The sequence below is a fragment of the Candida oxycetoniae genome (assembly GCF_023343755.2).
Source record: "Candida oxycetoniae strain CBS 10844 chromosome Unknown scaffold82, whole genome shotgun sequence".
Taxonomy (NCBI): Eukaryota; Fungi; Ascomycota; class Pichiomycetes; order Serinales; family Debaryomycetaceae; genus Lodderomyces; species Lodderomyces oxycetoniae.
Window position 1 is genome coordinate 1 of NW_026055372.1, and position 24,648 is coordinate 24,648.

Sequence of the window (24,648 nt, forward strand, 5' to 3'; positions counted from 1 at the left end):
ACTATCTCCATTTACTCTCTATAGACTATCTCCATTTACTCTCTATAGACTATCTCCATTTACTCTCTATAGACTATCCGCATTTACTCTCTCTATAAATTATCTCGCTTTGCTCGATAGTCTACATCTACTCTACATTCTATAGACTATCGAGCAAAGCGAGATAGTCTATAGTCTATATCCATTTATTTAGCTCTAGCCAATGAGTATTTAGCCAATTCCAAAACGGCTTCTTTGCTATTTGCGCCTCCAATGAAACCTGCAGCGTGAACAAAGATACACCCTTCAATTCCAGCTTTTTCACTCAATTCTTCGTCTCTTAATCCTCTCAACTCCTCAGGTATACCTAATCTGAATTCAAATGAACTTGAGGTGACATTAACGGTGGATACTCTCCACTTGCTACTTGAATCTTGGAATAGCACAAACTTGATAACTCCTTCACTATTATTTTCTTTTTCAATTGCATACAAGTGCTCTTTCCAAGGACAAAATTGAGACAAGATTATAATTTCTCCTGATAAATCAGCTTCAAATCTCTTTTGAAATGCCTCTTCGACAAGAGACTTGGCCGGTAACCATCCTTTACCGTATCCTTCCAATAAACCAACAAATACTGACCCCATCAAATCACTAGCTTTCAAGAATTGTCTATCGAAATCGGCATCGGTGCAACTTTCATTCCACCTTGGATTCAATTGCGACACAAGTGATGGTAATTTGATATTCTTTTCATTGAACTTGGATTCGATATCTACTGGATAATTGTTTATTCCGTTATCATTAGCATCTAAACTTTCAATAAATTCCTTATAGACTTTATCGTATAATAACTCAATATTTCCATCATTTTCTTCTAAACTCAACACTTGTCTAATAATATCTTTACCGAAATGTTTATAGATCAAACCAGCTGATGAGAGTTTAGTCTTGTAATTCTCATTGAAAGTAGCGAAAAACTCACGCTGGTGATGGTCAAAATACTTTACAGAATCATATTTTCCACCAACATCAACTACAATATCGCATTCTTCCCAATCCTGGGGGTTTCTTGAACGAACAATTTCGGCATTTCTATATTGAGGAAGAAGCTTTAATAAATAAACAGCTAGAGATTCATCTGCATGAAACAGACCTGAATGTGTACAGATTTTTACCATTCTATCAAGTTTAAGTCTTTTTACCATTCTAGAGCTCATCGCATAACTTGAAAAAAAAGAATGTGGAAAAAAAGATTTATTAAAGTGATTTTTTTGATTGAATTTGGTATAAAGGTTTGGAAATGAACAAGTCAATTTGTCAATGTGGCTGTCTTGTTAGAAGTGGCTATCTTGTTAGAAGTGGCTGTTTTGTCAAATGAGGCTGTCTTGTTAGAAGAGGCTATCTTGTTAGAAGAGGCTATCTTGTTAGAAGAGGCTATCTTGTTCTTTGACAAGCAATAGGGAAATTACACTATATTGTATTTATCAATTCTTAGAGAGACTATTCATTTAGAGGATGGGGTTAATGTCATCTCCAGGGGTAAGGATTCATGTCTATTTGAACATGGGCCATTTATTTATTTTTTTTTTTTTGATTTTGTTTGATTAACTTATTCAATAAACAAACGCTAGTGTCAGTCAGTACTGCTCTGCTCGCTAGAGTCGCTAGTGTCAGTCAGTACTGCTCTGCTCGCTAGAGTCGCTAGAGTCAGTCAGTACTGCTCTGCCCGCTAGTGTTGTCGCTCGCTAGAGTCGCTAGAGTCAGTCAGTACTGCTCTGCCACTAGCTCGCTCTGCTCGCTAGTGTTGTCGCTCGCTAGAGTCGCTAGAGTCAGTCAGTACTGCTCTGCCACTAGCTCGCTCTGCTCGCTAGTGTTGTCGCTCGCTAGAGTCGCTAGAGTCAGTCAGTACTGCTCTGCCACTAGCTCGCTCTGCTCGCTAGTGTTGTCGCTCGCTAGAGTCGCTAGAGTCAGTCAGTACTTCTCTGCTCCACTAGCTCGCTCTGCTCGCTAGTGTTGTCGCTCGCTAGTGTCTAGTGTCGACACATGGGGGTTTTTCATAACCAATGTTTTAGTCTGCATCTTTTACGATATTTTTTTTCCCCCTTCTCTATTACCCCAACACTTATATCTACGTCATATCTTATTTCTCATTCTCATTAGCTACTCTATATCCTCAACCTTTATATTCCCATCCTTTTTCTCATCCTTGTCCTTTATATCCACCATCTATATCCATCTCCACCCTCTATATCCATCTCCACCCTCTATATCCATCTCCACCCTCTATATCCATCTCCACCCTCTATATCCATCTCCACCCTCTATATCATCCATTATATGCCCCCTCTATAATGCCCCATCTACAATGCCCCCCTCTATATTTACCCTCTATATTTACCTTCTATATTTACCTTCTATATTTACCTTCTATATTTACCCTCTCTATCTACCCTCTCTATTTACCCTTTCTATTTACCCTCTCTATCTACCCTCTCTATCTAGCATTTTCCACTATTAGTTCACTAGCCTCGTCTTCGGCTTCGCTAGTATTACTTTAGACTTTGCTATTGTTGGCTTCGCTAGTGTTTGCTTCGGCGGTTAACAAACTCCGAGAATGAAAATTATTCGCCGGAAAAATTAATCCAAAACCCTGGAAAAACAATTTTTCAATTTTCCTTCTATATAGTTCAACATTCTGTTGGCTTTTCCCTAGTCACGTCTTTTTGCCGTATCTTGCAGTTTTTGCTTTGTTACCCTTACCAAGTCTTTCTTGTTACTACTAACGACAATTTCTTTCAAGTGAGGAAGAACTTTGAGACTTATCTCACCAAAAGACGGCTCTTGAGGGTATTTCTTTAAGGGTGCCTTCTTTTTTTTTTGTATTTTTCAGTTTCTTATATGGACATTTTATTCAGTCAATTAAAGAATTTGCTATTAAACAAAGATATAAACACACCGGCTCAACATCCTTCCAAGCTACAGCCTTTGCAATCAGATCCGATTATATCCAACTTGATTTTTAGATTCTGGTCTCGAAAATCTCAACAACAAAAGTATCTTATCCTATTACAATTAGTTGCTTTAACAGGTATTACCATATACATTTTTTTGCCTTCTTTACCATATTATAATAATAACCGTGGTAGCCAAAAGATGTTTTCCAAGCGCCCTGATAAATATACTACTGGGCTCATCAATTTGAGAAATGACTGCTTTGCCAATTCCTCGTTGCAGGCATATTCTTCATTACCTTTGCTTACAGAGTATCTCAATAATATCATTACAAGTTTTCAAAAACTATCCAAATTTATCAATCAACATCATTTGGATTTGGACCAATTGATCAAACTAAGACTAGAACACAACAAATCGTTACAAAACTCCAAATTTGGCTCGTCAAATTCCAAGTTTACCATTCCACTACACATTGCAATGGCATCAATGGTTCAAAAACTACAAGAAACTCAAATGACTTCGAAAACTATTAGCGTATGGACTTTTCTACACGAGTTGGAAAACATCTTTAAAGCGAAAATTTCAAAAAGCCAACATGATGCTCATGAGCTTACTCAGCTTATTAATGAAACTTTGGAAAATGAAAACTTGAAATTGAAAAGCTTTCGTAAATATATTTTGTTGAATTTACATCATATCGTACCAAAAGGTGTTCAGCCAACTCCACAGGATTATACTCAATTGGAGTCAATTCATATACCAGAATTCCCATTCGATGGGCTAATCTTGAATCAAATGACATGTCTTTCATGCCACGGAGTGTCAAAACCTAACTTCACACCATTCGTAATGTTGACCTTACCTACCCCTATGACTTCACAATGCGATTTGGAAACACTATTGCATGAAAATGAAAGCGAAGCAATCGAGGGTTATCAATGCCTTAAATGTCGTGTATCTAAGATTGTCGCAAATGAAAACCTTATTCTTCAAAGTCACCCAAGAAGAACATTTGCATCGCCTGAAGAGGAGGATTTTATTCGTCAAGTGTTCAAGCTACATGAATACCCCGATCTTTACATCAATGAAGATGTGTCTTTGCCTTTGGAAAAGTTTATTAAAAACTATAACGTGAATGGAGTAGACATTGCTAAAGTTACATCAACAGTTTTCAAAAAATCACATATTTTGAAACCACCAAAGATATTTGGACTTCATTTGTCGAGGTCCTCGTTTGATGGTCAAAATGTTACGCGGAATTCATGTCGTGTTAAATTTAAAGATACAATGACACTATCTATAGGTAAGGAATATCATGATAAATTGAAAAATTTCCAATCATATGTTCAAGATGAGGAAGCTCGATTGCTTGAAAAATTAACATCAAAGGTGTTAACCACGGATGAAAATGATATGGAAGATGAAGATGTGCAAAGAGAGGATTTTGAAGAAAAAGGAAATGAAGATGATGATGATGAGGAGGAGGAGGATGATGAAGGTGAAGAAAATGGGAGCGATTTGACTGATACTGGAAATGAAACAGGAGTTGAGGATGTAACTGATTTTACCGGGGATGATGATGATGATGATGATGATGATGAGAATGATCTCTCATCTGTTCCTACTAACGAGTCCGCTCCACAAACTATAACCACCTCTACAACAGTCAGGCCTAATGAACTGGAAGTTACATCTTTTGAACCACCACTTTCTTCTTCTACACATGCATTACCTATAACTGACCAGCAAACAGAAAATTTGAAGAAACATTTCAAGAAATTTAAATTTAATGAAAATGACGTTTACAAATATAGATTACGTGCTATGATAAAACATTTTGGTTCTCATACTCAAGGCCATTATGAGTGTTTCAAACACAAGCCATTATACGTCAAAAACAAAGATGGTAATATTTTCAAGTTGTCGCCTGAAATTATGGATTTATCAGGAGATATTCACTGCGATGTTAGTCCTGTGGGATCATTAGAATCTAAGGAAGAAGGCCAAAAGAATAGAAAACTTTCATTACGCTCATTAAACAACGGAACATCGGAAGATGAAGGATTACGTCATAAATTCTCCAACTTAATGGGCCGTCGACCTTCGGTCATTCAAGCTAACCCAACAAATGTTGAAGAGATTTTACAATCTGGATTGCAAACACCTGCTGAGATTTTAATTGACGATCCAATGAAGGCGCATAACAATTTTGATCATGCTTTTGCTCAAGCACAGTTCAAAAACCCATTCCAAATCAAACAGCAGCAGCAGCAGAAGCAGCAGCAACAGCAGCAGAAGCAACAGAAGCAGCAACAACAACAACAACAACAACAACAACAACAACAACATGATCAACAGCAGCAGCAGCAGCAAACACCAAATGGCTTTCACGGTGATCAATATACAAGTGGACCTGAAAAAAAGGTCAAGATGAAAAAAATCAATTCACTAATTAAATTTCCATACTGGAGAATTAGTGATGCTCAAGTAAATGAAGTGTCCCTTGCAAGCGTCTTGGCAGAAGAAACTACGGTATACATGCTATACTATGAAAGAGTTGATAGGAAACAAATAAAGAAAAGCCATCGTGCTCATTAAAGTTAGATGTTTTAGATTGAAAAGAATTATATTTATTGATAAACCTCCATGGCCTTTAAATTCCAAGGCTTTATCACAGGCAACTAGTGAAACTTGAAACTTGCCGTGACCAAAATACTCCTTGTTTTAAACTGGTTTTAGACCCTCTTACCCCTATACTTGTCTCTCAAGCCTTAGTCTTAGTCTAATGACATGCACCTATATATTATTGATGACATGGTAGCGCTTTGATATAGTTTATAAAAGGTGACGATGGGAACCAAGCAAGATGAAGTTGGCCAATATTGTAAGAAACCAACGTTTTCTTTCAGTTGTTGGCCCTGTAGATGACTCGACTAGACGATTCCAAGGACCGGCAAAACCCCAAAGATAAAGACGAGGATCTGCAAGCGAGTTGGGATGCAACTCCTCGTTCGAGGCCACCGCAAAGTCCCTTGCCGCGACCGTTATCACAATCACAATGGACATTAAGACCACCGAAACTTCCATTTCTCAATGCAGTGCCGCGTATATCATCGTCTTCTCTGCCTGCGGCAATTTCTGCCCCTACAGTTCGAGACATATTGCGTCAAAAGGTTGTTTTGAAGCCAAATCATTCCCCTTTAGATTGGGCCAAAATAAATCGTAAAGAAGCAAAGAACGTATTACGAGGTGTTGGTGACAATTTCCCGCCACCTCAATGTGTCAAGATCTCCAAAGCTGAGCTACAAAAGCATACATCCAAACGGGACTGTTGGACATGTATAAATGGTAAAGTATTCAATATTACACCATATTTGAATTACCATCCGGGTGGAGTTGATGAGATTATGAAATGTGCTGGTAGAGATGGAACCTCATTGTTTAATAAATACCACAGGTGGGTTAATGTGGATCGATTGTTGGAGAATTGTTTGATTGGTTCTTATGTTGATTAACAAGCACGATCTCCACTATCGAGCAGAGCAGGATAGTGGAGCAGCACTGACTACTGACACCATCGAACAACACCATCGAACAATACTATCGAACAACACCATCGAACAATACTGTCGAACAACACCATCGAACAATACTGTCGAACAACACTATCGAACAACACCATCGAACAATACTGTCGAACAACACTATCGAACAACACCATCGAACAATACTGTCGAACAACACTATCGAACAACACCATCGAACAATACTGTCGAACAACACTATCGAACAACACCATCGAACAATACTGTCGAACAACACTATCGAACAACACCATCGAACAATACTATCGAACAACACCATCGAACAACACCATCGAACAATACTATCGAACAACACTATCTCGCTCTGCTCGATAGTGCTGTGACAGGCTAGTTAGTGTTAGTGTTGAACAGGCTTTCAAGTGTTGAGCACACTTGCTAGGTATTAGCTTCTATCAATGCTTGTACTATAATTTGTTTCTATGAATGTGTAGTGTTGATCGCTCTGCTCAATAGTGGAGTAACACTTTGTAGGCACCATCAAGCAGAGCGAGATAGTCTCAGTGGCAGCTAGTCTGTGTTGCTTCACTATCGACACTATCGACACTATCGAGCAGAGCGAGATGGTGGATCAACACTCTGTAGCTAGCAACACTCTGTAGCTAGCAACATTCTGTAGCTTGTTACAACACTATCTTGCTCTGCTCGATAGTGGTGATAGTGTCGATAGTGGAGCAACACTCTGTAGCTTGTTACAACACTATCTCGCTCTGCTCGATAGTGGTGATAGTGTTGTCGCCGAGAAAACTCTAGTACCAGTAACAACTTTATCCAACTTGTAATCGTGGACTTCGGTTGGTATTTCTCCCTCCGAGACAATCTGTTCGTCTAATGAAAGTCCAATTAGGTACGGTAATCTTGACCATTTCTTGTAAAATGTAGATAAAAACTCATCGTAGAATCCAGCACCATGGCCCAATCTCTCGAGATTTGCATTAAAAGCGACACCAGGGATGAGCATCAAATCCAATTCACCGGTATCTAAAGCGTCTTCTCCTTCAACTGGTTCTAGTAAATGGTATTTCCCCTGTGGAGTGAGGTTGGCAACATCTTGTAACATAGGAACATGTAGCATCGACAAGTAGTTCTTCTTACGATTGGGTACTTGAACCATATTACACCTGGGCAAATAGACTTTTTTGCCAACTTCATAACATTTGGCAATCACGGGCATTGTCTTCACCTCCAGATCCGGCATGTTCATAAACACAGCTACATTTTGAGCATCTTGAAAAATAGGTAACTGCAAAAGATTTGCAAGGATTAGTTGTGATTGAGCAAAGAGCGAGTCTTGAGATACCGTTTGCAATCTCGATTGCACTCGACTTCGTAGTTGCTTTTTGGCCAACTTGATACCAGTAGACGACAGCATTCCAAAAGCGACCCACGAATTGATATCTACTCTGAATAAAGAATGTTACTCGTACAACAATATGGGGTTCAATTTCTTTCGCAGTTTTCAATAAAGAAGTTATTTTTTGATGATGATGATGATGATGATGATCAAATTTACACAACCACCACCGCCATATACACATTATCGAAAGGATATACAACTACTTACAATTCGTCTTCCTTCTCAAACTCCTCTAGTTCTCTCACTCTTACACCTGGTCCAAATCTCTCTTGTAATGGCTTGGTGATAATGCCTAGTGGCCCTTGATCGTAAAGAATCTCGCTCCATCGCTTGATGAGATCATGATACCATCGATCAAACCTCTTGGTAGAAATGCTTGTCAGACTTCGAGCATACAGTTTCAATTCCAGTTTCAACTCATTGCATCTCCTAACTTCCTCGGGTTTCTTGATCTTCGTATACATAGCAATTAGATTATTCAACACATTTTCTAACATCGAGGTCACTTGAGGCGAAGCGGCATTATCGTAAAATAACTCCTTAAGTACCTCCTCTGACCAACTGATGGCGTTTTGTTTATATCCCTGAGACCACAAAATTTCACTAATATGAGCTTTCAAAGCACATATTTGAGTAATCAAGTTTTCGCGATCAACGTTGAAAAGGGGGTAATTTGACTGATTCTTGGTTCTAGTTTCCAAGCTTTCTCGAATATTGGTCAATGTTTGTAGATTGGATAAGTATATTGCCAATGCTTCCTCGAGGTACTTTTGTTTTTCAAATCTCAGTATCAGCATCAGTTTCAGTTTCAGTTTCAGTTCCAGTTTCAGTTGGTAAGTTTGCTGTGAACTCGACGAGAGCTTGGCATATTGAAAAGCTAAATCATTCAAACAGGCAAGCAACTCATCGGAGATTTTACTGCCCTTCACTAACGTATAGTCGTCATTCAACCGTATTGAGGAATAAGTTTGTTTCAACATATCGATAGATTTCTTCAACAATGCAATTCTATCTTGCGGATCAGAATAAACAAAAGCTAGGAGACGACTGCATTCGGATAATCTCTCAGCATCACCCAACTTGTAGTAAATCAAATCGTTGTCAATAACCTTGCTCAAAGTATCAAGTGACGCTTGAACTTCTCCCTTGACTAAAAGCGCTTTGCTGTACCTCAATATCAAATCAATATAAAAATTGGCAAATTTATTCGACTTTTGGTAGATTAATACCTCGGGATCGATAAGGGGGATTTCGTATCCAGGGTATTTCAGCTCATCTAAATTAGCATCACTGGCCTTGGCCAAGTTTATTAGCACTTTGCGGTAATGCTTTACCGCATATGTCGGCTTTTGTAAAACATCGTCCTTGTTAATTGCTTGTACTGTATCTATTTGATCCTGAAAGCTTAATTCAAAGGGGATCCTTTGTCGTTCATTTGCATCGTGATATATCAAATAAAAAGACCCTAGTGATACTATCAACCCGCCAATATAAGCACCAGCTAACACATTGACAATAGTTCCATACTTACTTAGCCTTGAAACTGTACTAGCTGAAATTTTGATACCTCGCATATGCTGTAGCGGACGATTAAGCCTTGAAAAGCCCCCAAATAACCTGACATTACCTACAACTCGTGATCGAAACATTGTCTTACTCGCAAATCGGTATAAATAGCCACGTCCTTACGTTCCTACGTCCTTACGTCCCGCCAGACCTATCTACCAAAACAAGTCTGTCTTCCTCGGCGGCTAATTTTTTTTCCTTTAATTTTTATTGAAGCTCATCTCGAAGCTCATCTCGAGAGATAGTGAAGCTATTGCTTGAGGTAAAGAAGCTATTGCTTGAGAGAAGCTATTCCTCGAGAGAAGCTATTGCTTGAAGGAAACGGGATTAGAGGTTTATATACTAGAGCCCATTGCTAATCTCATCATGATATGAATACCGTTAACGAGAATAGTTCAGCAGATGATCCTGCTTCTAAACTGAGTGTGTCTTTGGATCAATCATATACACTGCGGCATTCTGGTGAAATATCTCATCGATATCATGGCCTGTCGTTAGCACGCCAAACTATATATGAAGATGATGACACCTTTGAAAATGCACCTAAATTATCGTTTATACACAGATTTGTCACCAACTGGCTAATAATGGATCCGGTTTTACTCAGCAAATACGAGAACCGCGAGAAGAAGTTCAATAGGAATTATAAAGTTGCTCGGCATCGCGATATTTCGAGATTCATATACTTCTTGGACGGGAGGTTACACACTACTAAGGACAAGCCCATCAATTTATTGACCTTGCTACTTATTGTTATCCCTATTGTGATTTACTGCATATTTGAAGCTAGTTGGCAATGGCACAATATTTCACCTGGTATAGTCATAATCTTTGTTTATTTATGGTTCATCACAATAATGAATTTCTTTAAAGCGTCAACTTTGGATCCGGGGATTCTTCCAAGGAATTTACATATACCCAAGTCGCCCCAAGGTAACAGAATTGTAGATCCGCCTGAGGAATACTTCAATACTGTGACCCTACCTGGATACGGAAACGGAAACGGAACAAGGGCCATACGACAACATGGCGTACAAGTCAAATACTGTCAAACTTGCCACATTTGGAGACCAGCAAGAACCAGTCATTGTAGCAAATGTCAAGTGTGTATTTTAAACCATGACCATCATTGTGTCTTTTTAAACAATTGTGTTGGAGAGAGGAATTACATTTACTTTTTATGGTTCTTATTACTTGTATGTATTTGTTGCTGGTACTTGATCATTGTTTCAATTGTCCAGTTGTGCTACTACAGGATTGGCAAAGTCGATGAAATTAACAATTGGTATGAATCAATACGACATTTTCCATTGAGTTTATTTTTAACGATTTACACCATTTTAGCCATGATTTATCCAATTCTATTGGTGATCTTCCACATATTCCTAACCTCGCAGAATTTGACCACTAGAGAATATCTAAACCATATATATAAAAGGAGAAACGCTGATTTTGTTAATGTGTTTGATACACACTCGGTTTTGAAAAATTTATATATAAATTGGATCGGCAAGTCTACCGGAACGGATTTGGTTCGCATAAGAGATAAGTACCGAAGCGGTGATATTCGATTCGAGGCTATTGAACCATTACTCTACGACACTATCGAGCAGAGTGAGATAGTGGAGCAACACTAACCGACACTGACCGCCACTATCGAGCAGAGCGAGATAGTGGAGCAACACTGACTATACCAACATTAGCAACACTGTTTATGGACTAGATATGAGGCCGTTAATACTACATACAGCTCCACTAGCTCGCTTAGCTCGCTAGTGATCAGGGCTCATCAGGTTCTGGTCAAGGTGTTTATGGGCTTAGTGTTGCAATTGGTAGCGTAAATCTATGAATTTTGCAATTTTTGCAATAAAACCACAAAACGTTTTGCTTTCTTAACCAACAAAGTCATCTTGACAAGAGGTGTACAGGCCCTACTCTTTACTTTAAAGTTGTTCTCGTAGACGTATACCCTCATGATTTGCATATAATACTTTAGTTATTAGAAATTTTGCATACGGTAATGGTACAACGACTAAGCGGTGGAGTTCGACGACTATCTTTTCCATCGCAGAATGAAAAACAAAAAGAAGAAGAAGAAGAAGATAATGTGCCACTTGACAATAAAGAAGAGGAGAGAGGAGCCCCAACTGACAATCTTCAAGAAGACAATCTTTTATTCACATCGCTAGAGCAATACAGACTTAGTCCTAGACAGTCTTCATCGCAGGTACATCTTTCTCATGATGATAATAATAACAATAACTCAATATATTCCCCGCTGAGTGTATCGGTAGATCATCTTGGTATTTCCAATTCAAACGCCATTGGTTATCGTGATCGTGATCGTAATCGTGATTTACTGTCGCAATCTTATAGTAGTTCCAGAACGGCGACTACTTTGTCGAATGAAACCCATCTGTCGCACGGCAGGTCACCATTGGATAGAGCAATGACTATATATACCACAGCTATATCGCGACCTTCAACGAGAAAAACCACCACTATTCTCAATATTCCACATCGTTTATTGAAATGGGTATATTCAATATCGCTATTTATTGTGATTATTTTGATGTTGGCGTTTATTGCAGTTACGCCACTAGATGTCATTGTACAAACATTCAACTCGAGCAATTCTACTGCAGTCAAGACTTTTATAGTGATTGCAGTTTGCGTTGCGTTTTTGATAATCTCAATAATCATTTACCTTGCACGAGTGTACAAATTCAAAGTCACGATGAATGATGTCCCTCAAAAATCGCTTTATATCCCTTTTGAGAATGACTTCCCAAAGAGCGTGTTTAAGTATATTGATTTGAAATTGAAGTATAGTCACGATGTTTCAATATTGGCAGGTCCGTTACGTCAGAATTACATTATTAATCATCCTGGGTTATCGCCACCTGAGTATGTTCAAAAACGAAATGTGGACAACAATGGAGGTATGCTGGGGAGGTTGCTACCTCCAAACATGCAATATGATGATGTTTTGCAAAGTTTTGCTGATAAGTTCTACATTGGTAAGATTTTAACTGATGAAGATCTTCCAACTCATTTCTCCATCAGGGATATTTTCCTATACTTATCTGAACGACTAATTGAACCGCGTAGGAGAATGGGCAATGGCATATTAAGCAAAAATGAACCAGATGTAGAGAAATTGATAGCCATTTATGAGAAGTGTCGATTCGGGTCAAAATTAATTGAAGAGATGGATTTATTCCAACTAATGATCGAATTTGATAAGTTTGGCTTATTGTGTCATAATGACTATCGGTCAACTATGCCAAAGAAGAGGAGATTTTCAAGAATATTTCAATCATCAGGAAATGACTATAATATCAATGAAGATGGTTACATTTCAACTAGTGACTTGAAATATTACAGTAGTCCCATGTTTTATGATTCCGAAGAGGAGGATCAGTCAGAGGAAGAGGATGAAAAATACAATAGCAATTATCGCGACGAAAATGAAGATGAGGAACGGTTTGATTCGGAAATGTCGACTACCGAGTCGGAAGAACTTGGAACTAATCAAGTAGAACCATTGGTACTGAAAAGTGAAAATGAGCTTGACCATAAACAAGAAGGAGATCGATATTATTCAGATATAGAACGAAGTTCTTTACCAGATGCAGACCGAAGGTCATCTCTAAGGTTGAGAAAACAAACAAGTATCAGTAGTTCGAAATCTGTGATACGGAATAAATTAGCATTACAAAGTAGACACACTTTGCTGAGTTTACGATATGACGACGGGGATGACGATAACAATTCATTAGTGAGGAACAGATCGGGATATATAACAGATTTAGAGAATGATGAATTTGAGGCGGAAGAGCTGAAAAGGTTCAACTTTAGTAGCGACAAAAGACGCAAGCATCAGCGGGAATTATTCAATTCTGAAAATAAAGAGATTCAAATAGTGATAAATGATGGTATGGAGGACCTAAATAAAAGAGAGAAATCGGATGGTGAGGAAGAAAAAGAAGAAGACGATGATGATGATGATATGAATTTCTACCAGTTTAGAAGACGACGGAACAATTCATCTTTACAAGAAAACCCCGGACAGCCTATTACGCCCAATCAATCCAACGAAGAACAATCTCCAACTGTGACCGACACTAATGACACTATCGACACTATCGAGCGAAGCGAGATAGTGGAGCAGCACTAACTACTGACACTATCGACACTATCGACACTGTCGACACTGTCGACACTATCGAGCAAAGCGAGATAGTGGAGCAGCTCTGACTAATGACACTATCGACACTATCGACACTATCGACACTATCGACACTGTCGACACTATCGAGCAAAGCGAGATAGTGGAGCAGCTCTGACTAATGACACTATCGACACTATCGACACTATCGAGCAAAACGAGAAAGTGGAGCAGTACTGACTAATGACACTATCGAGCAGAGCGAGATAATGTTGTAACAAGCTACTAAGTGTTGCTCCACTATCTCGCTTCGCTCAATAGTAGAGCTCCCTTTGCTCGATAGTGTCGCTTCGCTCATTGACACTTTGATATAATAGGATTGATACGTAATAATACACATGAGAAAATCCGTATCTACTTTTCTACATTCAAAACCTCATCTATGTATACCTAGTCTGTTATCTCGGTATTCAGTAACACTAGCAACCCTATCGAGCGAAGCGAGAGTGGACTACACCGACACTAGCATCACTATCGAGCGGAGCACTGACTACATCGATGGTGTCGCTTTGGTCGATAGTGGACTACACCAACACTATCAACACTATCAAGCGAAGCGAGATAGTAGACTACACCAACACTAGCATCACTATCTCGCTTAGCTCGATGGTGTCGCTTAGCTCGATGGTGTCGCTTAGCTCGTTAGTGTCGCTTGATAATATCACGTGACCCATCCAGCAAGTGACAAAACTAAAAAGTTTTTCCGGGGCGTTAAAAATAAATAAATAAAAAAGGGAAAAACTAACCAAGTAGTACAAATCACAGTTTAGATCAACTGGGGTTAAGAAAGACAAGTAAGTTTCCTTGTTAGAGTACGTCGTAGGTGAAGAAGAAGTATTGGAAAGCCGTTTTTTACTTTTCTGTCCCGGTCATTTTTGTACCAAGTAAGCGAAAAGGGCAAGCGAAAAGGATAAAGCGAAAAGGACAAGGGAAAAATAGTCCGAAAAATCATCCAATCCCGACCAATCCCCCCCTAACGGGCCAGCGTCAACTTTCTCATTAAACCTCATCTTTCTCATCCTTTCTTTTTCAAATAGTAGCATTTCACATATTTATTTCACAAATAACTCGAAAATGTCTTCGTCTCCTTCCACTTCCTCCTCGCTCATTCCCGAATCCTACCTTGTCTTTTTTGACTTCCTCCCCCCTTTGCATCGTTTAGTCAATATATTTATAACGTTTACTCCACTATTCAGTTATGGTTCTACTTGTCTCTCCATATATCGGAAACAAACCTCACAGGGATTTAGTATAGACATATGTGGCACCATGTTTCTAGCGCTGATTCTACGCATATATTATTATCTATGTTCACCATATGAAATTACACTATTGAGACAGTCGATAGTTATGATTGGTATACAAAGTTTACTATTGAAAACCAGTTTGAAATATAGAAGCAAAGCATACGATCCCGAGCTATTACCACCCATGCCTTCAATCAAACAGGAAGTAAGCAGAAATTTACCAAGACGAATGAGTTCATCATTTTGTATTACTGAACATTATGACTATTCTCGTCATGGAAGTGAAGGAACTAATAGTAGCGGTGGGTATTTGATGGTGTATGACTGGTTCGTCTGGTGTAAATGCTATCTCATAGTGCTCATCAAACAGGCAATGCGATTTTTCGATGTTCATTATCGTCGGCCAGGATTGTTCTGGCAATGGAGGAATGAATCATCTTATTGGAAATTTCTTGGTGTGTTTACTGTGGCAGTTGGTTTCCTAACTGCTATATTTAACAGGATGACAACAACAACAACAACAACAACAACAACAACAACAACAGCATCAGCATCAGTATCAGTATCAGCACTGACGTATGCTAACACTTTAGGCATCTTGGGGTTGTTCATTGAAAGTCTACTCCCACTACCGCAAATACTAATGTTAAGCAGATTACAGCTGGTTGAAAATTTTAAAGTTATATTACTATTATCTTGGTTAGGTGGAGACTGCACCAAGATATCTTACTTATTATATGGCACAAACGATATTTCTCCAATTTTTATTTGTGCTGGATTATTCCAAATGCTGTTGGATATATATATTGCTTTTCAATTTGTAACATTAAAGTACTTTTACGAGACATGGTGGGGTCATGGAAAAAGCGGGCTGCAGCTGCAGCTGCTTGGTGGTGGCAGTGACGGTGTAGCATTAGAAAATAGCAATATCGTCAACAATGACGATTTTGTCAACACATTGTTTTTTAATTCAACATTGAATGATATAGAAATGAATGTTTTAAATGGTAAAGAGTTTGATAGAGAGGATTTCAAATCTGATTCATCATTAAGTTCGTATTAATATATATATAGAGAATATAAAAATATACATATAGAGGAAATTTGGGATGGAGCAAGCAGAAAGGACTACTCTGGCTAGATTTATGTACAAGGCAAAGTCATCATCACTTCAAATTTCCCCAATACACATACGCACATACACATATACATTACACAATCACTGAACAGGATGATATTCAACATTTTCTTTAGCTTGATTGATCAAATAAAGTGCTTCTTCGCCAACTAAGGCATGTTTAATTTTGATATGTCTAGAAAGGGCATCGCCTCTAGAAAAAGTCTTTTCTTTTCCATTACCAGTACCACCTTGATACCGACCTTCACATATAACACACCTGAAAATCTTCTTCAACGATGCATGTATAGTATTTTGATGACGGATCAAATCGTAAGGTCTTGAAAATTGCTTGTTGCATAATTCACCTGTTGATGGATTGATCAAGTCACATTTATGATCAGGATTATTTGCTGTGATTTCGGCACCTAATTTGTAAATATTCTTCTCTTTCAATTCAATAGTACAAGAAGGTCTTGCTGTGGTAGTAGTGGTCATGATATTCGTCTTGGTCGTCGTTGTTGTCTTCGTCTTCGTCATATGTGTGGAGTTGATGTTTGTGGTGGTTTTTGCTGCTGCTGCTGCTGCTGCTGCTGCTGCTGCTGTTGGTTGTAATGGTATTAATGGTTTAGCATCTCCCACCACAACATCACCATCAAGGATCATTGCATCTGCATCATCATTTGCAGCATTTTGTTTGATTATGGGTTCATTTTCAATGCAATTGTTGTCATCTTCACTTGGTTGTGCTATTGGAGAAATAATAGAAGCTGGTGATACTGCATCGTGAAGGATTCTATCCCGCTGTTCATCTCTTTGCTCTTCTTCTTGCTCTTCTTCGCCTCCTATTTCCCCCTCTTTTTCCTGTTGGCAATCCTTAGCTTCGTCTCTTAATTCCTTTAATGCGTCAGGGAAACTGTCCAGTTGTTGTTGTTGTTGCTCTTGGTTGCGATGGTGGTTATCTTGAGAATCTTCAAGTGGGATACTCTTACACTCATCAAATGTGGAATAATCAGTCACAGTATAAGGACCACCCATATTGTTACTAGTGTAGTAGCCACTATTACTCATAACATAATCATCAAATTCCTCATCAACATGGAAATAGTTGTCATCTTCATCATCTGACAAATCTTCTTCAATTTCTTCTAAATTGTCATCCAAGTACAAGTAGTCGTTTTCGTAACCAGGTATCACATTGTTGTTGCTGTTGTTGCTGTTGTTGCTGTTGACAGACAGGGTCTGCTCTGGTACAGTGATGTTATCATGAATGTTCTGGTTTGTTGGTGGTACATAAAATGAAGACTCCAAGTCTGTTTGACTGATAATGTGACCGGGTGATATGTCGGGGTTGTATAAGAAATAATCGTCGCTCTTCTTTTTAGATCCAGTATGTGGGCCAATATCATCTATTGTGGTTATTCTTCTTCTTCTTCTCTGTGGAAATGCTTGTGGTAACGGAGGTGGAGGTACTTGGTATTGTTGTAGTTGTTGTTGTTGTTGTTGCTGCTGCTGCTGCTGCTGCTGTGACAATAATGTTTTTGGCCCCAGTATTAATGGCTGGGTTTTTATAAAAGTATTTGGATTGCCGTAATTTGTAAATGGATTTATATATGCTAATTGTTGGTTATCAAATTGATATGAGTATTCTGGGTATTCATTGTTATTATTGCTCTGTTGTTGTTGTTGTTGTTGTTGTTGTTGTTGCTGCTGCTGCTGCTGCTGCTGTTGCTGTGATTTCAAGTGGTCGATATATTCTTGCGATTTCAACTGATCTATAAAAGAATCGGGAATATTCAACACATTCCCTAGATTCTGGCTTGAATTGTTATTCACGCTGTTACTGTATAATGGGCCATTGTTGTTCAATTGTGTATATGGCAAAGTTGGTGAGGATGTGACTGAGTTTTTATTGGATGCGTGGCTATAGCTTCGGCTATGGTTGTTGCTGCCGCCATTACTAATGAAATGGTTGTAGTTGCTATTGTTGTAGGTGATGTTTAGGTTAAAATTGTCATTTACGCTATTGCCGGCGTTTGCACTCATATTGAAACTCATAATAGGAGACGAGGGTATATGATACAATTCCTCGTCTATTATATCAGTCACGGTTCTCTTCAACTGTGGTAATACTGCCAACGAAGTCATTACTGAGTCTCGCTTTACTTGTGCTTAGCTATGGTTGTGTCTGGCTTTTAGTTGTGTCTCGCTTTTAGTTTGGTCTCGTTGTATCAGTATCCAGTGTCTATATCCCTCACCTATTGCACCTGTCTCCTTCGTGTGCTCAATAGATGAAAAGAAAAAGTGATATGTATTTGGCTGCCACTTTTTTTTTTTCTTTGTTTGATTTAAGGAAACTGCCTATTGTTATATACCTCACTAAAGAGTAACAAAAGGTAAGTCTATGTTGTATTACTAAGTAACTATGTATGTGAGTGAGAGTGTGAGAGTGTGAGAGTGTGAGAGAGAGAAAGAGAGAGAGAGGGGGGGGGTAGTGTAAGTTGTCACAATATTCTATAGGGTTCTATTACCACTATACAATATAATTATTGTGGGTAGCAGCTACAAAGTATTGTTTGATAGTGTTATACGGATATATGATTTTTTCTGTTGGAATTTTGAAATTGTCATGGTCGGCAAAAGTTAAAGTGGCTTTCATTAGTCACTTGAATTACTCTAGTGTGCATTGAGTCATTCATTTCGTCATTACGCAATTGATAATTTCACTTTAAAGTTTCTTTTTTTTCGCTCTGCCTGAAAACACTATCGAGCAGAGCGAGATAGTGTCTCTCGCCCTAAAACACTATCGAGCAGAGCGAGATAGTGTCTCTCGCCCTAAAACACTATCGAGCAGAGCGAGATAGTGTCGGTGGCAGCTAGTCAGTGTTGCTCGATAATGGAACAGCACTTTGTAACTTGTTGCAGCACTGACTAGCTTGTTGCAGCACTGACTAGCTTGTTGCAGCACTGACTAGCTTGTTGCNCACTATCTCGCTCTGCTCGATAGTGTCTGCTCGATAGTGTCTGCTCGATAGTGTCTGCTCGATAGTGTCTGCTTGATAGTGTCTGCTCGACAGTGTCTTGTAAATTTGGGACAAAGAAAAAAGTGTGCTGGTGGGGTTTTGGTTGCCTATACGACAACAAATATACTACTATACTACTATAAGAATAGCACTAGACAACCACAAATAAGTGTCCTCAACTCTCAATTCAACTCTCGATTTTATAATACTATCGAGCAGAACACTATCGAGAACACTATCGAGGAGAGCAAAATACTGGAGTAACAAGCTAGTCTGTGATACTATCGAGCAGAGCAAAATACTGGAGTAACAAGCTAGTCTGTGACACTATCGAGCAGAGCAAAATACTGGAGTTATACTCAGCAGCTTGTTACAACACTCAATAGCTTACAACACTCGGTAGTTTGTTACAACACTCGGTAGTTTGTTACAACACTCGGTAGCTTGTTGCAACACTATCTCGCTCTGCTCGATAGTACTAGCTTGTTACGCTCTACTCGATAGTCATCTTTTTCCCCTCTCTCTTCACCCCTTTTATTTGCTCATAATTTAAAAGCTTTTTGGTGCCTCGTATAATAAATAGCCCGCATAAACGGATATTCTGCATTATCAAATATTCGGTTTAGTTTCCCAATTGCGTAATTTGCGGCGATAACAAAAAAAAAGAAATAACAAAAACTAATTCTTTTATGCGATGATGTTTATGTCATATGTCAAAAATAAAATACGCGACATAATCCACTGGACCAGAGCGAGATAGTGGAGCACACTAGCTGCCACCGACTATATCGACACTATCGAGATAGTGGAGAAGCAATCAGTAACTTGTTACAACATAACTAGCTGCCACTGACACTATCGAGCAGAGCGAGATAGTGTCTCGTGTCTACTCCTTTTCAACTTTATTTCTATTTTTATATAACTTGTTACAACACTGACTATCTTGTTACTCCACTATCGAGCAACACTGACTAGCTGCCACTGGCACTATCTGGCTCTGCTCGATAGTGGAACAACACTGACTAGCTGCCACTGACACTATCTGGCTCTACTCGATAGTGTCTCATGTCTACTCCTTTTCAATTTTATTTCTATCTTTTTTATAACTTGTTACAACACTGACTATCTTGTTACTCCACTATCGAGCAACACTGACTAGCTGCCACTGGCACTATCTGGCTCTGCTCGATAGTGGAACAACACTGACTAGCTGCCACTGACACTATCTGGCTCTACTCGATAGTGTCTCGTGTCTACTCCTTTTCAATTTTATTTCTATCTTTTTTATAACTTGTTACAATACTGACTATCTTGTTACTCAACTATCTCGCTCTGCTCGACAGTGTCTGCTCGGTAGTGTTATAGTGGACCCTTTGCTAATCCCTCATTCTTTACCTTTTCAATTCCCTCTTCTGCCTTTTCCTTATCCAAATAATAGTAAGGCTTGATCAAATCTCCATGGTCATCCATCTCAAACACTAATGGTACACCAGTAGGTACATTGATCTTGCTAATATCATCATCACTGACTTTATTCAAGTATTTGATCAAGCTTCGCACAACACTGCCATGCGTCACAATCAACACCGTTTTATTCAATTGTATCATTTGATTATCCAAAATCTCGTATTTGAAAAACGGTATTAGTCTATCCATGACCATTGCCAAACTTTCTCCTTTTGGTAAAATTTGCTTATTCAAAATATCGAGGTACTTTTCGTCAATGGAAGGATCTTTGAAATCTACCAATGGAGGTAATCCTCTAAAGTTTCTTCTAATATATTGGAATTTCTCCTTGTTCTGCCCCAACTCCATAAACACTTGATGTTTATCGCGACCCTGCAATTTTCCATAATGACGTTCGTTTAATCTCCATGTCTTGATATGATCGAGCCATGATCTATTTAATACTTTTAATATAATAAACCCAGTCTCAATCGATCTTTGAAGTTTCGAGGTATATAGTATATCGGGAGATAATCCGGCCCGTTGTATAAGTTCGCCTGCATATCGTGCCTCTTGTTTTCCCTTCTCGCTTAAGGGAATATCTATCCATCCACAAAATTTATTTTCATGATTCCATTGTGATTCTCCATGACGTAGGATAATTAATTTGAAAACACCGCCCATAACAAAAAATTAGGAAAAGTGAAAAACCACTTGCTCACGGGTTTGATATCGAATTTGATCAATAGCTGTCTTGAATGATCAATTGGGGTCAGGTGGAAGATTATATAATCGTTAGGGTTCTTCTTGATCATCTTATACTAATGCAATAAAATTACAAAATAAATTTTTTTCTTCTTTGAAATAGACGCGGAAATGTTTCGATCGAAGCGCAATATAGAAAACCGACAAGAGCCGACTAGAGGAGCCTACTAGAGGAGCCTACTAGAGGAGCCTACTAGAGGAGCCTACTAGAGGAGCCGAAGGCGACTCTAGTTGAAGGATGAATAGAACAGAACTTAGTGTTACTCCAAGCTCTTTTACTGCTCTATTACTCTGCTCTAATACTCTGCTCTATTACTCTAAGCTCTATCTATTTACTCTAATTGCTGCTCCACTATCGAGCAGAGTGAGATAGTGGAGTAACAAGATAGTCAGTGTTGCTCCACTATCAAGCAAAGCGAAAGACACTATTTAGTAGAGTGAATCAGTGTTGGTGGCAGCTAGTCAGTGTTGGTGGCAGCTAGTCAATGTTGCTCCACTATCTCGCTTTGCTCAATAGTGTCGCTAGTGTCGCCTTGCGTCTTACGCGGCTTTTAGGGGCTTTTGCGTCAGAATGTTACATCAAAAAGCAAATGTAACATTGAAATTAGTTTGCAAAACAAGAATGAGATACAATGAATGCAATGATATTGCAATGCATATAAGTTTGCTTGCTACCTTTTCACAGCGTATTAGAGCCATTTTGGCAGAACTAGACATACTTCATATCATACATTAATAAAGAACTATCGGGACTAAAAAGACATCAAATTGAAATGACACTGGGGTGGAAACTAAAAAAAAAGAAATAAAAAAGAACAATCAACAAAAGAACAACTAAAGACGTAGGTATGAATGAGGGCCCATCTTTTCTTTTCTTAATAAACTTGTGCAATTTCCCTATTTTCAATCTCTTTCTTTTCAATTCAAGAAAGGTCTATCTTCTTTTAGTTACTGTTGAGGGAACACGTTTTTCTTTGGCTATCAAAAAGAAACGATACTGGAAGAAGAAGAAGAAGAAGAAAAAAAAAAAGAAAACACCGAGAAAAGGGACAAGTTGAAAAATGACAATTATCTTTACTGATAGTAAGCCACCTATATCACCAGTAGCAACAACAGCTACTAGTAGTAGTAAACACGGGTTTGGTTCAAAACAACAGTTGGAAACACCTCCGGCATCGCCCAATATACCAGGTCAACTTTCACTAATCTATAAGAAGTTCAATATCCAAGTTGAGCAATCTTCATTAATGCCACAACCTTCAAAGATCAAACATGGTAAACCTTTTTCATGGTGCGATATTGAATACATAACAAACTCTAATCAGCTAGAGATATTTGCACGATCACAAGAGCAGACTCTGGAGTACCATAGCTTCAAGCAAATGCTCAAGGATCGAAATATTAGCATAAACGAATATATTTTAAAACATGAATTACAGTGGAATTCTGTCGATTTGAGGTGTCAGAAACAGGTTGTTCCTCAAGAATACTCCATTTCATATCCTCAAGATCTCATTTTTTTCAATAGGGACGATATAAAGATTCTTTTTAACAAATTCCCGTATTATTTCGACACTAATATAGTTCATTTATGTATTTGGTCGAAATTAAAGATTCCCAATGATGTCAATAGTCTTGTTGGTGATATTTCAAAACTCACGCGAAAGATTATCAATCGATATTTAGAAAAACTTTTTACAAAAAGAGGAATATCAATGGATCAAGTTAAATGGTTTAAGAATTGGACTAGTTTACAAAGTGTTAGATCCATTAGTCATATTCATGTGATTATAAGGGATGTGGATAGAGAAGTTGTCCTTGAATTGGTTAGTAATGAGGAGATGGATACTCTAGATTTGGAAGATTATAAGCAATTGCTAGAGGAGCCGGAGACTAGAGGAGCCGAACACTAGAGGAGCCGAACACTAGAGGAGCCGAACACTAGAGGAGCCGAACACTAGAGGAGCCGAACACTAGAGGAGCCGAACACTAGAGGAGCCGAACACTAGAGGAGCCGAAGGCGACTCCAGTCGAAGCATAATAGATAGAGATAGAGCAGCCGAAGACTAGAGGAGCCAAAGGCGACTCTAGTCGAAGCATAATAGATAGAACAGAACTTGGAGTAAATAGATAGAGACTAGAGGAGCCAAAGGCGACTCTAGTCGAAGCATATTAAATAGAACAGAACTTGGAGTAAATAGAACAGAACTTAAAGTATATAGATAGAGCAGAGTAACAGAGCTTGGAGTAACAGAGCTTGGACTAGCAGACCTTGGACTAGCAGAGCTTTGAGTAGCAGAGCTTGGACTAGCAGAGCTTTGAGTAGCAGAGCTTTGAGTAGCAGAGCTTTGAGTAGCAGAGCTTGGACTAGCAGAGCTTTGAGTTATACTCTCTTATATTAGTTCGCTTCGCTTACTATTAGAGCTTTGAGTTATACTCTCTTATATTAGTTCGCTTCGCTCACTATTAGAGCTTTGAGTAATTCTCTCTTACATTAGTTCCCTTCCCTCACTAATGTCACTCACTAATGTTAACATATGGTAGCATCTGCCATATTCCAGCAAGTACTGGTAGCTTCTGGTAGCTTCTTAATCTTCTTCTTGTTCTTTTTTTATTCTACGAGATTCGAATTGGTTCTATCAGGTGTAAATTTTTGCATAGTTTTGGTAGATGAAGATGTTACTCAAACACCCCCTCTCAATTTTGCCGAAAGTTAGCAGTTTCTGATAATGAAGAATTTTCTTGTATAAATTAGCAACCCAATTTCTCAATTTGTCTTTCTTTCCACTTTCTTTCCTTTCCTTTCCTTCTTCTCTTTTTCCTTAGTATATATATTCTTTACTTTTAAATTACTAAATATATATAAGAATATAATGTCAAAAGCTGTTGGTATTGATTTAGGTACGACCTATTCTTGTGTGGCACACTTTGCCAACGATAGAGTTGAGATCATTGCTAATGATCAAGGTAATAGAACTACTCCATCATTTGTCGCTTTCACAGATACTGAAAGATTGATTGGTGATGCAGCTAAGAACCAAGCTGCTATGAATCCAGCAAATACCGTGTTTGACGCAAAGAGATTAATTGGTAGAAAATTCAATGACTCTGAAGTGCAGAATGATGTCAAACATTTCCCATTCAAAGTTGTCGACAAGGGGGGCAAGCCAAACATCCAAGTTGAATATAAAGGTGAAACCAAGGTGTTTACACCAGAAGAAATCTCGTCAATGGTTTTAGGTAAGATGAAGGAAACTGCTGAAGGTTATTTGGGCACCAAGGTCAATGATGCTGTTGTTACCGTTCCAGCATATTTCAATGACTCTCAAAGACAAGCTACTAAAGATGCTGGTTTGA

At 38.6% G+C, this 24,648-nt stretch overlaps 12 protein-coding genes across 12 annotated transcripts; 7 read left to right on the plus strand and 5 right to left on the minus strand. All coding sequences in view use genetic code 12, as the record gives it.

Annotated features, from left to right (window-relative positions):
- Positions 1 to 185: 185 nt before the first annotated feature.
- Positions 186 to 1,160, minus strand: KGF56_001726 (uncharacterized protein; the record flags this gene model as incomplete). The annotated part of the gene is made up of 1 exon (XM_049322879.1): positions 186 to 1,160. One exon carries the CDS (start codon positions 1,158 to 1,160, stop codon positions 186 to 188), a length of 975 nt encoding a protein of 324 aa, XP_049181201.1.
- Positions 1,161 to 1,497: 337 nt separating this feature from the next.
- On the plus strand, positions 1,498 to 1,993 carry KGF56_001727 (uncharacterized protein; the record flags this gene model as incomplete). The annotated part of the gene is made up of 2 exons (XM_049322880.1): positions 1,498 to 1,521; positions 1,688 to 1,993. 2 exons carry the CDS (start codon positions 1,498 to 1,500, stop codon positions 1,991 to 1,993), a joined length of 330 nt encoding a protein of 109 aa, XP_049181202.1.
- Positions 1,994 to 2,880: 887 nt separating this feature from the next.
- Positions 2,881 to 5,535, plus strand: KGF56_001728 (putative ubiquitin-specific protease; the record flags this gene model as incomplete). Its single annotated transcript, XM_049322881.1, has 1 exon — positions 2,881 to 5,535. The coding sequence occupies one exon, from the start codon at positions 2,881 to 2,883 to the stop codon at positions 5,533 to 5,535; it is 2,655 nt and encodes an 884-aa protein (XP_049181203.1).
- A 326-nt stretch (positions 5,536 to 5,861) lies between these two features.
- Positions 5,862 to 6,873, plus strand: KGF56_001729 (uncharacterized protein; the record flags this gene model as incomplete). Its single annotated transcript, XM_049322882.1, has 2 exons — positions 5,862 to 6,404; positions 6,484 to 6,873. The coding sequence occupies 2 exons, from the start codon at positions 5,862 to 5,864 to the stop codon at positions 6,871 to 6,873; spliced, it is 933 nt and encodes a 310-aa protein (XP_049181204.1).
- A 366-nt stretch (positions 6,874 to 7,239) lies between these two features.
- On the minus strand, positions 7,240 to 9,470 carry KGF56_001730 (5-formyltetrahydrofolate cyclo-ligase; the record flags this gene model as incomplete). The annotated part of the gene is made up of 2 exons (XM_049322884.1): positions 7,240 to 7,942; positions 8,104 to 9,470. 2 exons carry the CDS (start codon positions 9,468 to 9,470, stop codon positions 7,240 to 7,242), a joined length of 2,070 nt encoding a protein of 689 aa, XP_049181205.1.
- A 363-nt stretch (positions 9,471 to 9,833) lies between these two features.
- On the plus strand, positions 9,834 to 13,811 carry KGF56_001731 (DLT1; the record flags this gene model as incomplete). Its single annotated transcript, XM_049322885.1, has 3 exons — positions 9,834 to 10,436; positions 11,534 to 13,627; positions 13,701 to 13,811. The coding sequence occupies 3 exons, from the start codon at positions 9,834 to 9,836 to the stop codon at positions 13,809 to 13,811; spliced, it is 2,808 nt and encodes a 935-aa protein (XP_049181206.1).
- Positions 13,812 to 15,043: 1,232 nt separating this feature from the next.
- KGF56_001732 (uncharacterized protein) lies at positions 15,044 to 16,003 on the plus strand (the record flags this gene model as incomplete). The annotated part of the gene is made up of 1 exon (XM_049322886.1): positions 15,044 to 16,003. The coding sequence occupies one exon, from the start codon at positions 15,044 to 15,046 to the stop codon at positions 16,001 to 16,003; it is 960 nt and encodes a 319-aa protein (XP_049181207.1).
- A 156-nt stretch (positions 16,004 to 16,159) lies between these two features.
- Positions 16,160 to 18,205, minus strand: RPN4 (stress-regulated transcription factor; the record flags this gene model as incomplete). Its single annotated transcript, XM_049322887.1, has 1 exon — positions 16,160 to 18,205. The coding sequence occupies one exon, from the start codon at positions 18,203 to 18,205 to the stop codon at positions 16,160 to 16,162; it is 2,046 nt and encodes a 681-aa protein (XP_049181208.1).
- Positions 18,206 to 20,439: 2,234 nt separating this feature from the next.
- Positions 20,440 to 21,210, minus strand: GPM2 (Gpm2p; the record flags this gene model as incomplete). The annotated part of the gene is made up of 1 exon (XM_049322888.1): positions 20,440 to 21,210. One exon carries the CDS (start codon positions 21,208 to 21,210, stop codon positions 20,440 to 20,442), a length of 771 nt encoding a protein of 256 aa, XP_049181209.1.
- A 1,142-nt stretch (positions 21,211 to 22,352) lies between these two features.
- GIG1 (Gig1p) lies at positions 22,353 to 23,204 on the plus strand (the record flags this gene model as incomplete). Its single annotated transcript, XM_049322889.1, has 1 exon — positions 22,353 to 23,204. One exon carries the CDS (start codon positions 22,353 to 22,355, stop codon positions 23,202 to 23,204), a length of 852 nt encoding a protein of 283 aa, XP_049181210.1.
- Positions 23,205 to 23,378: 174 nt separating this feature from the next.
- On the minus strand, positions 23,379 to 23,828 carry KGF56_001736 (uncharacterized protein; the record flags this gene model as incomplete). Its single annotated transcript, XM_049322890.1, has 2 exons — positions 23,379 to 23,667; positions 23,785 to 23,828. 2 exons carry the CDS (start codon positions 23,826 to 23,828, stop codon positions 23,379 to 23,381), a joined length of 333 nt encoding a protein of 110 aa, XP_049181211.1.
- A 336-nt stretch (positions 23,829 to 24,164) lies between these two features.
- On the plus strand, positions 24,165 to 24,648 carry KGF56_001737 (uncharacterized protein; the record flags this gene model as incomplete). The annotated part of the gene is made up of 1 exon (XM_049322891.1): positions 24,165 to 24,648. A coding segment is annotated over one exon (484 nt), but the record flags the coding sequence as incomplete, so codon positions are not given.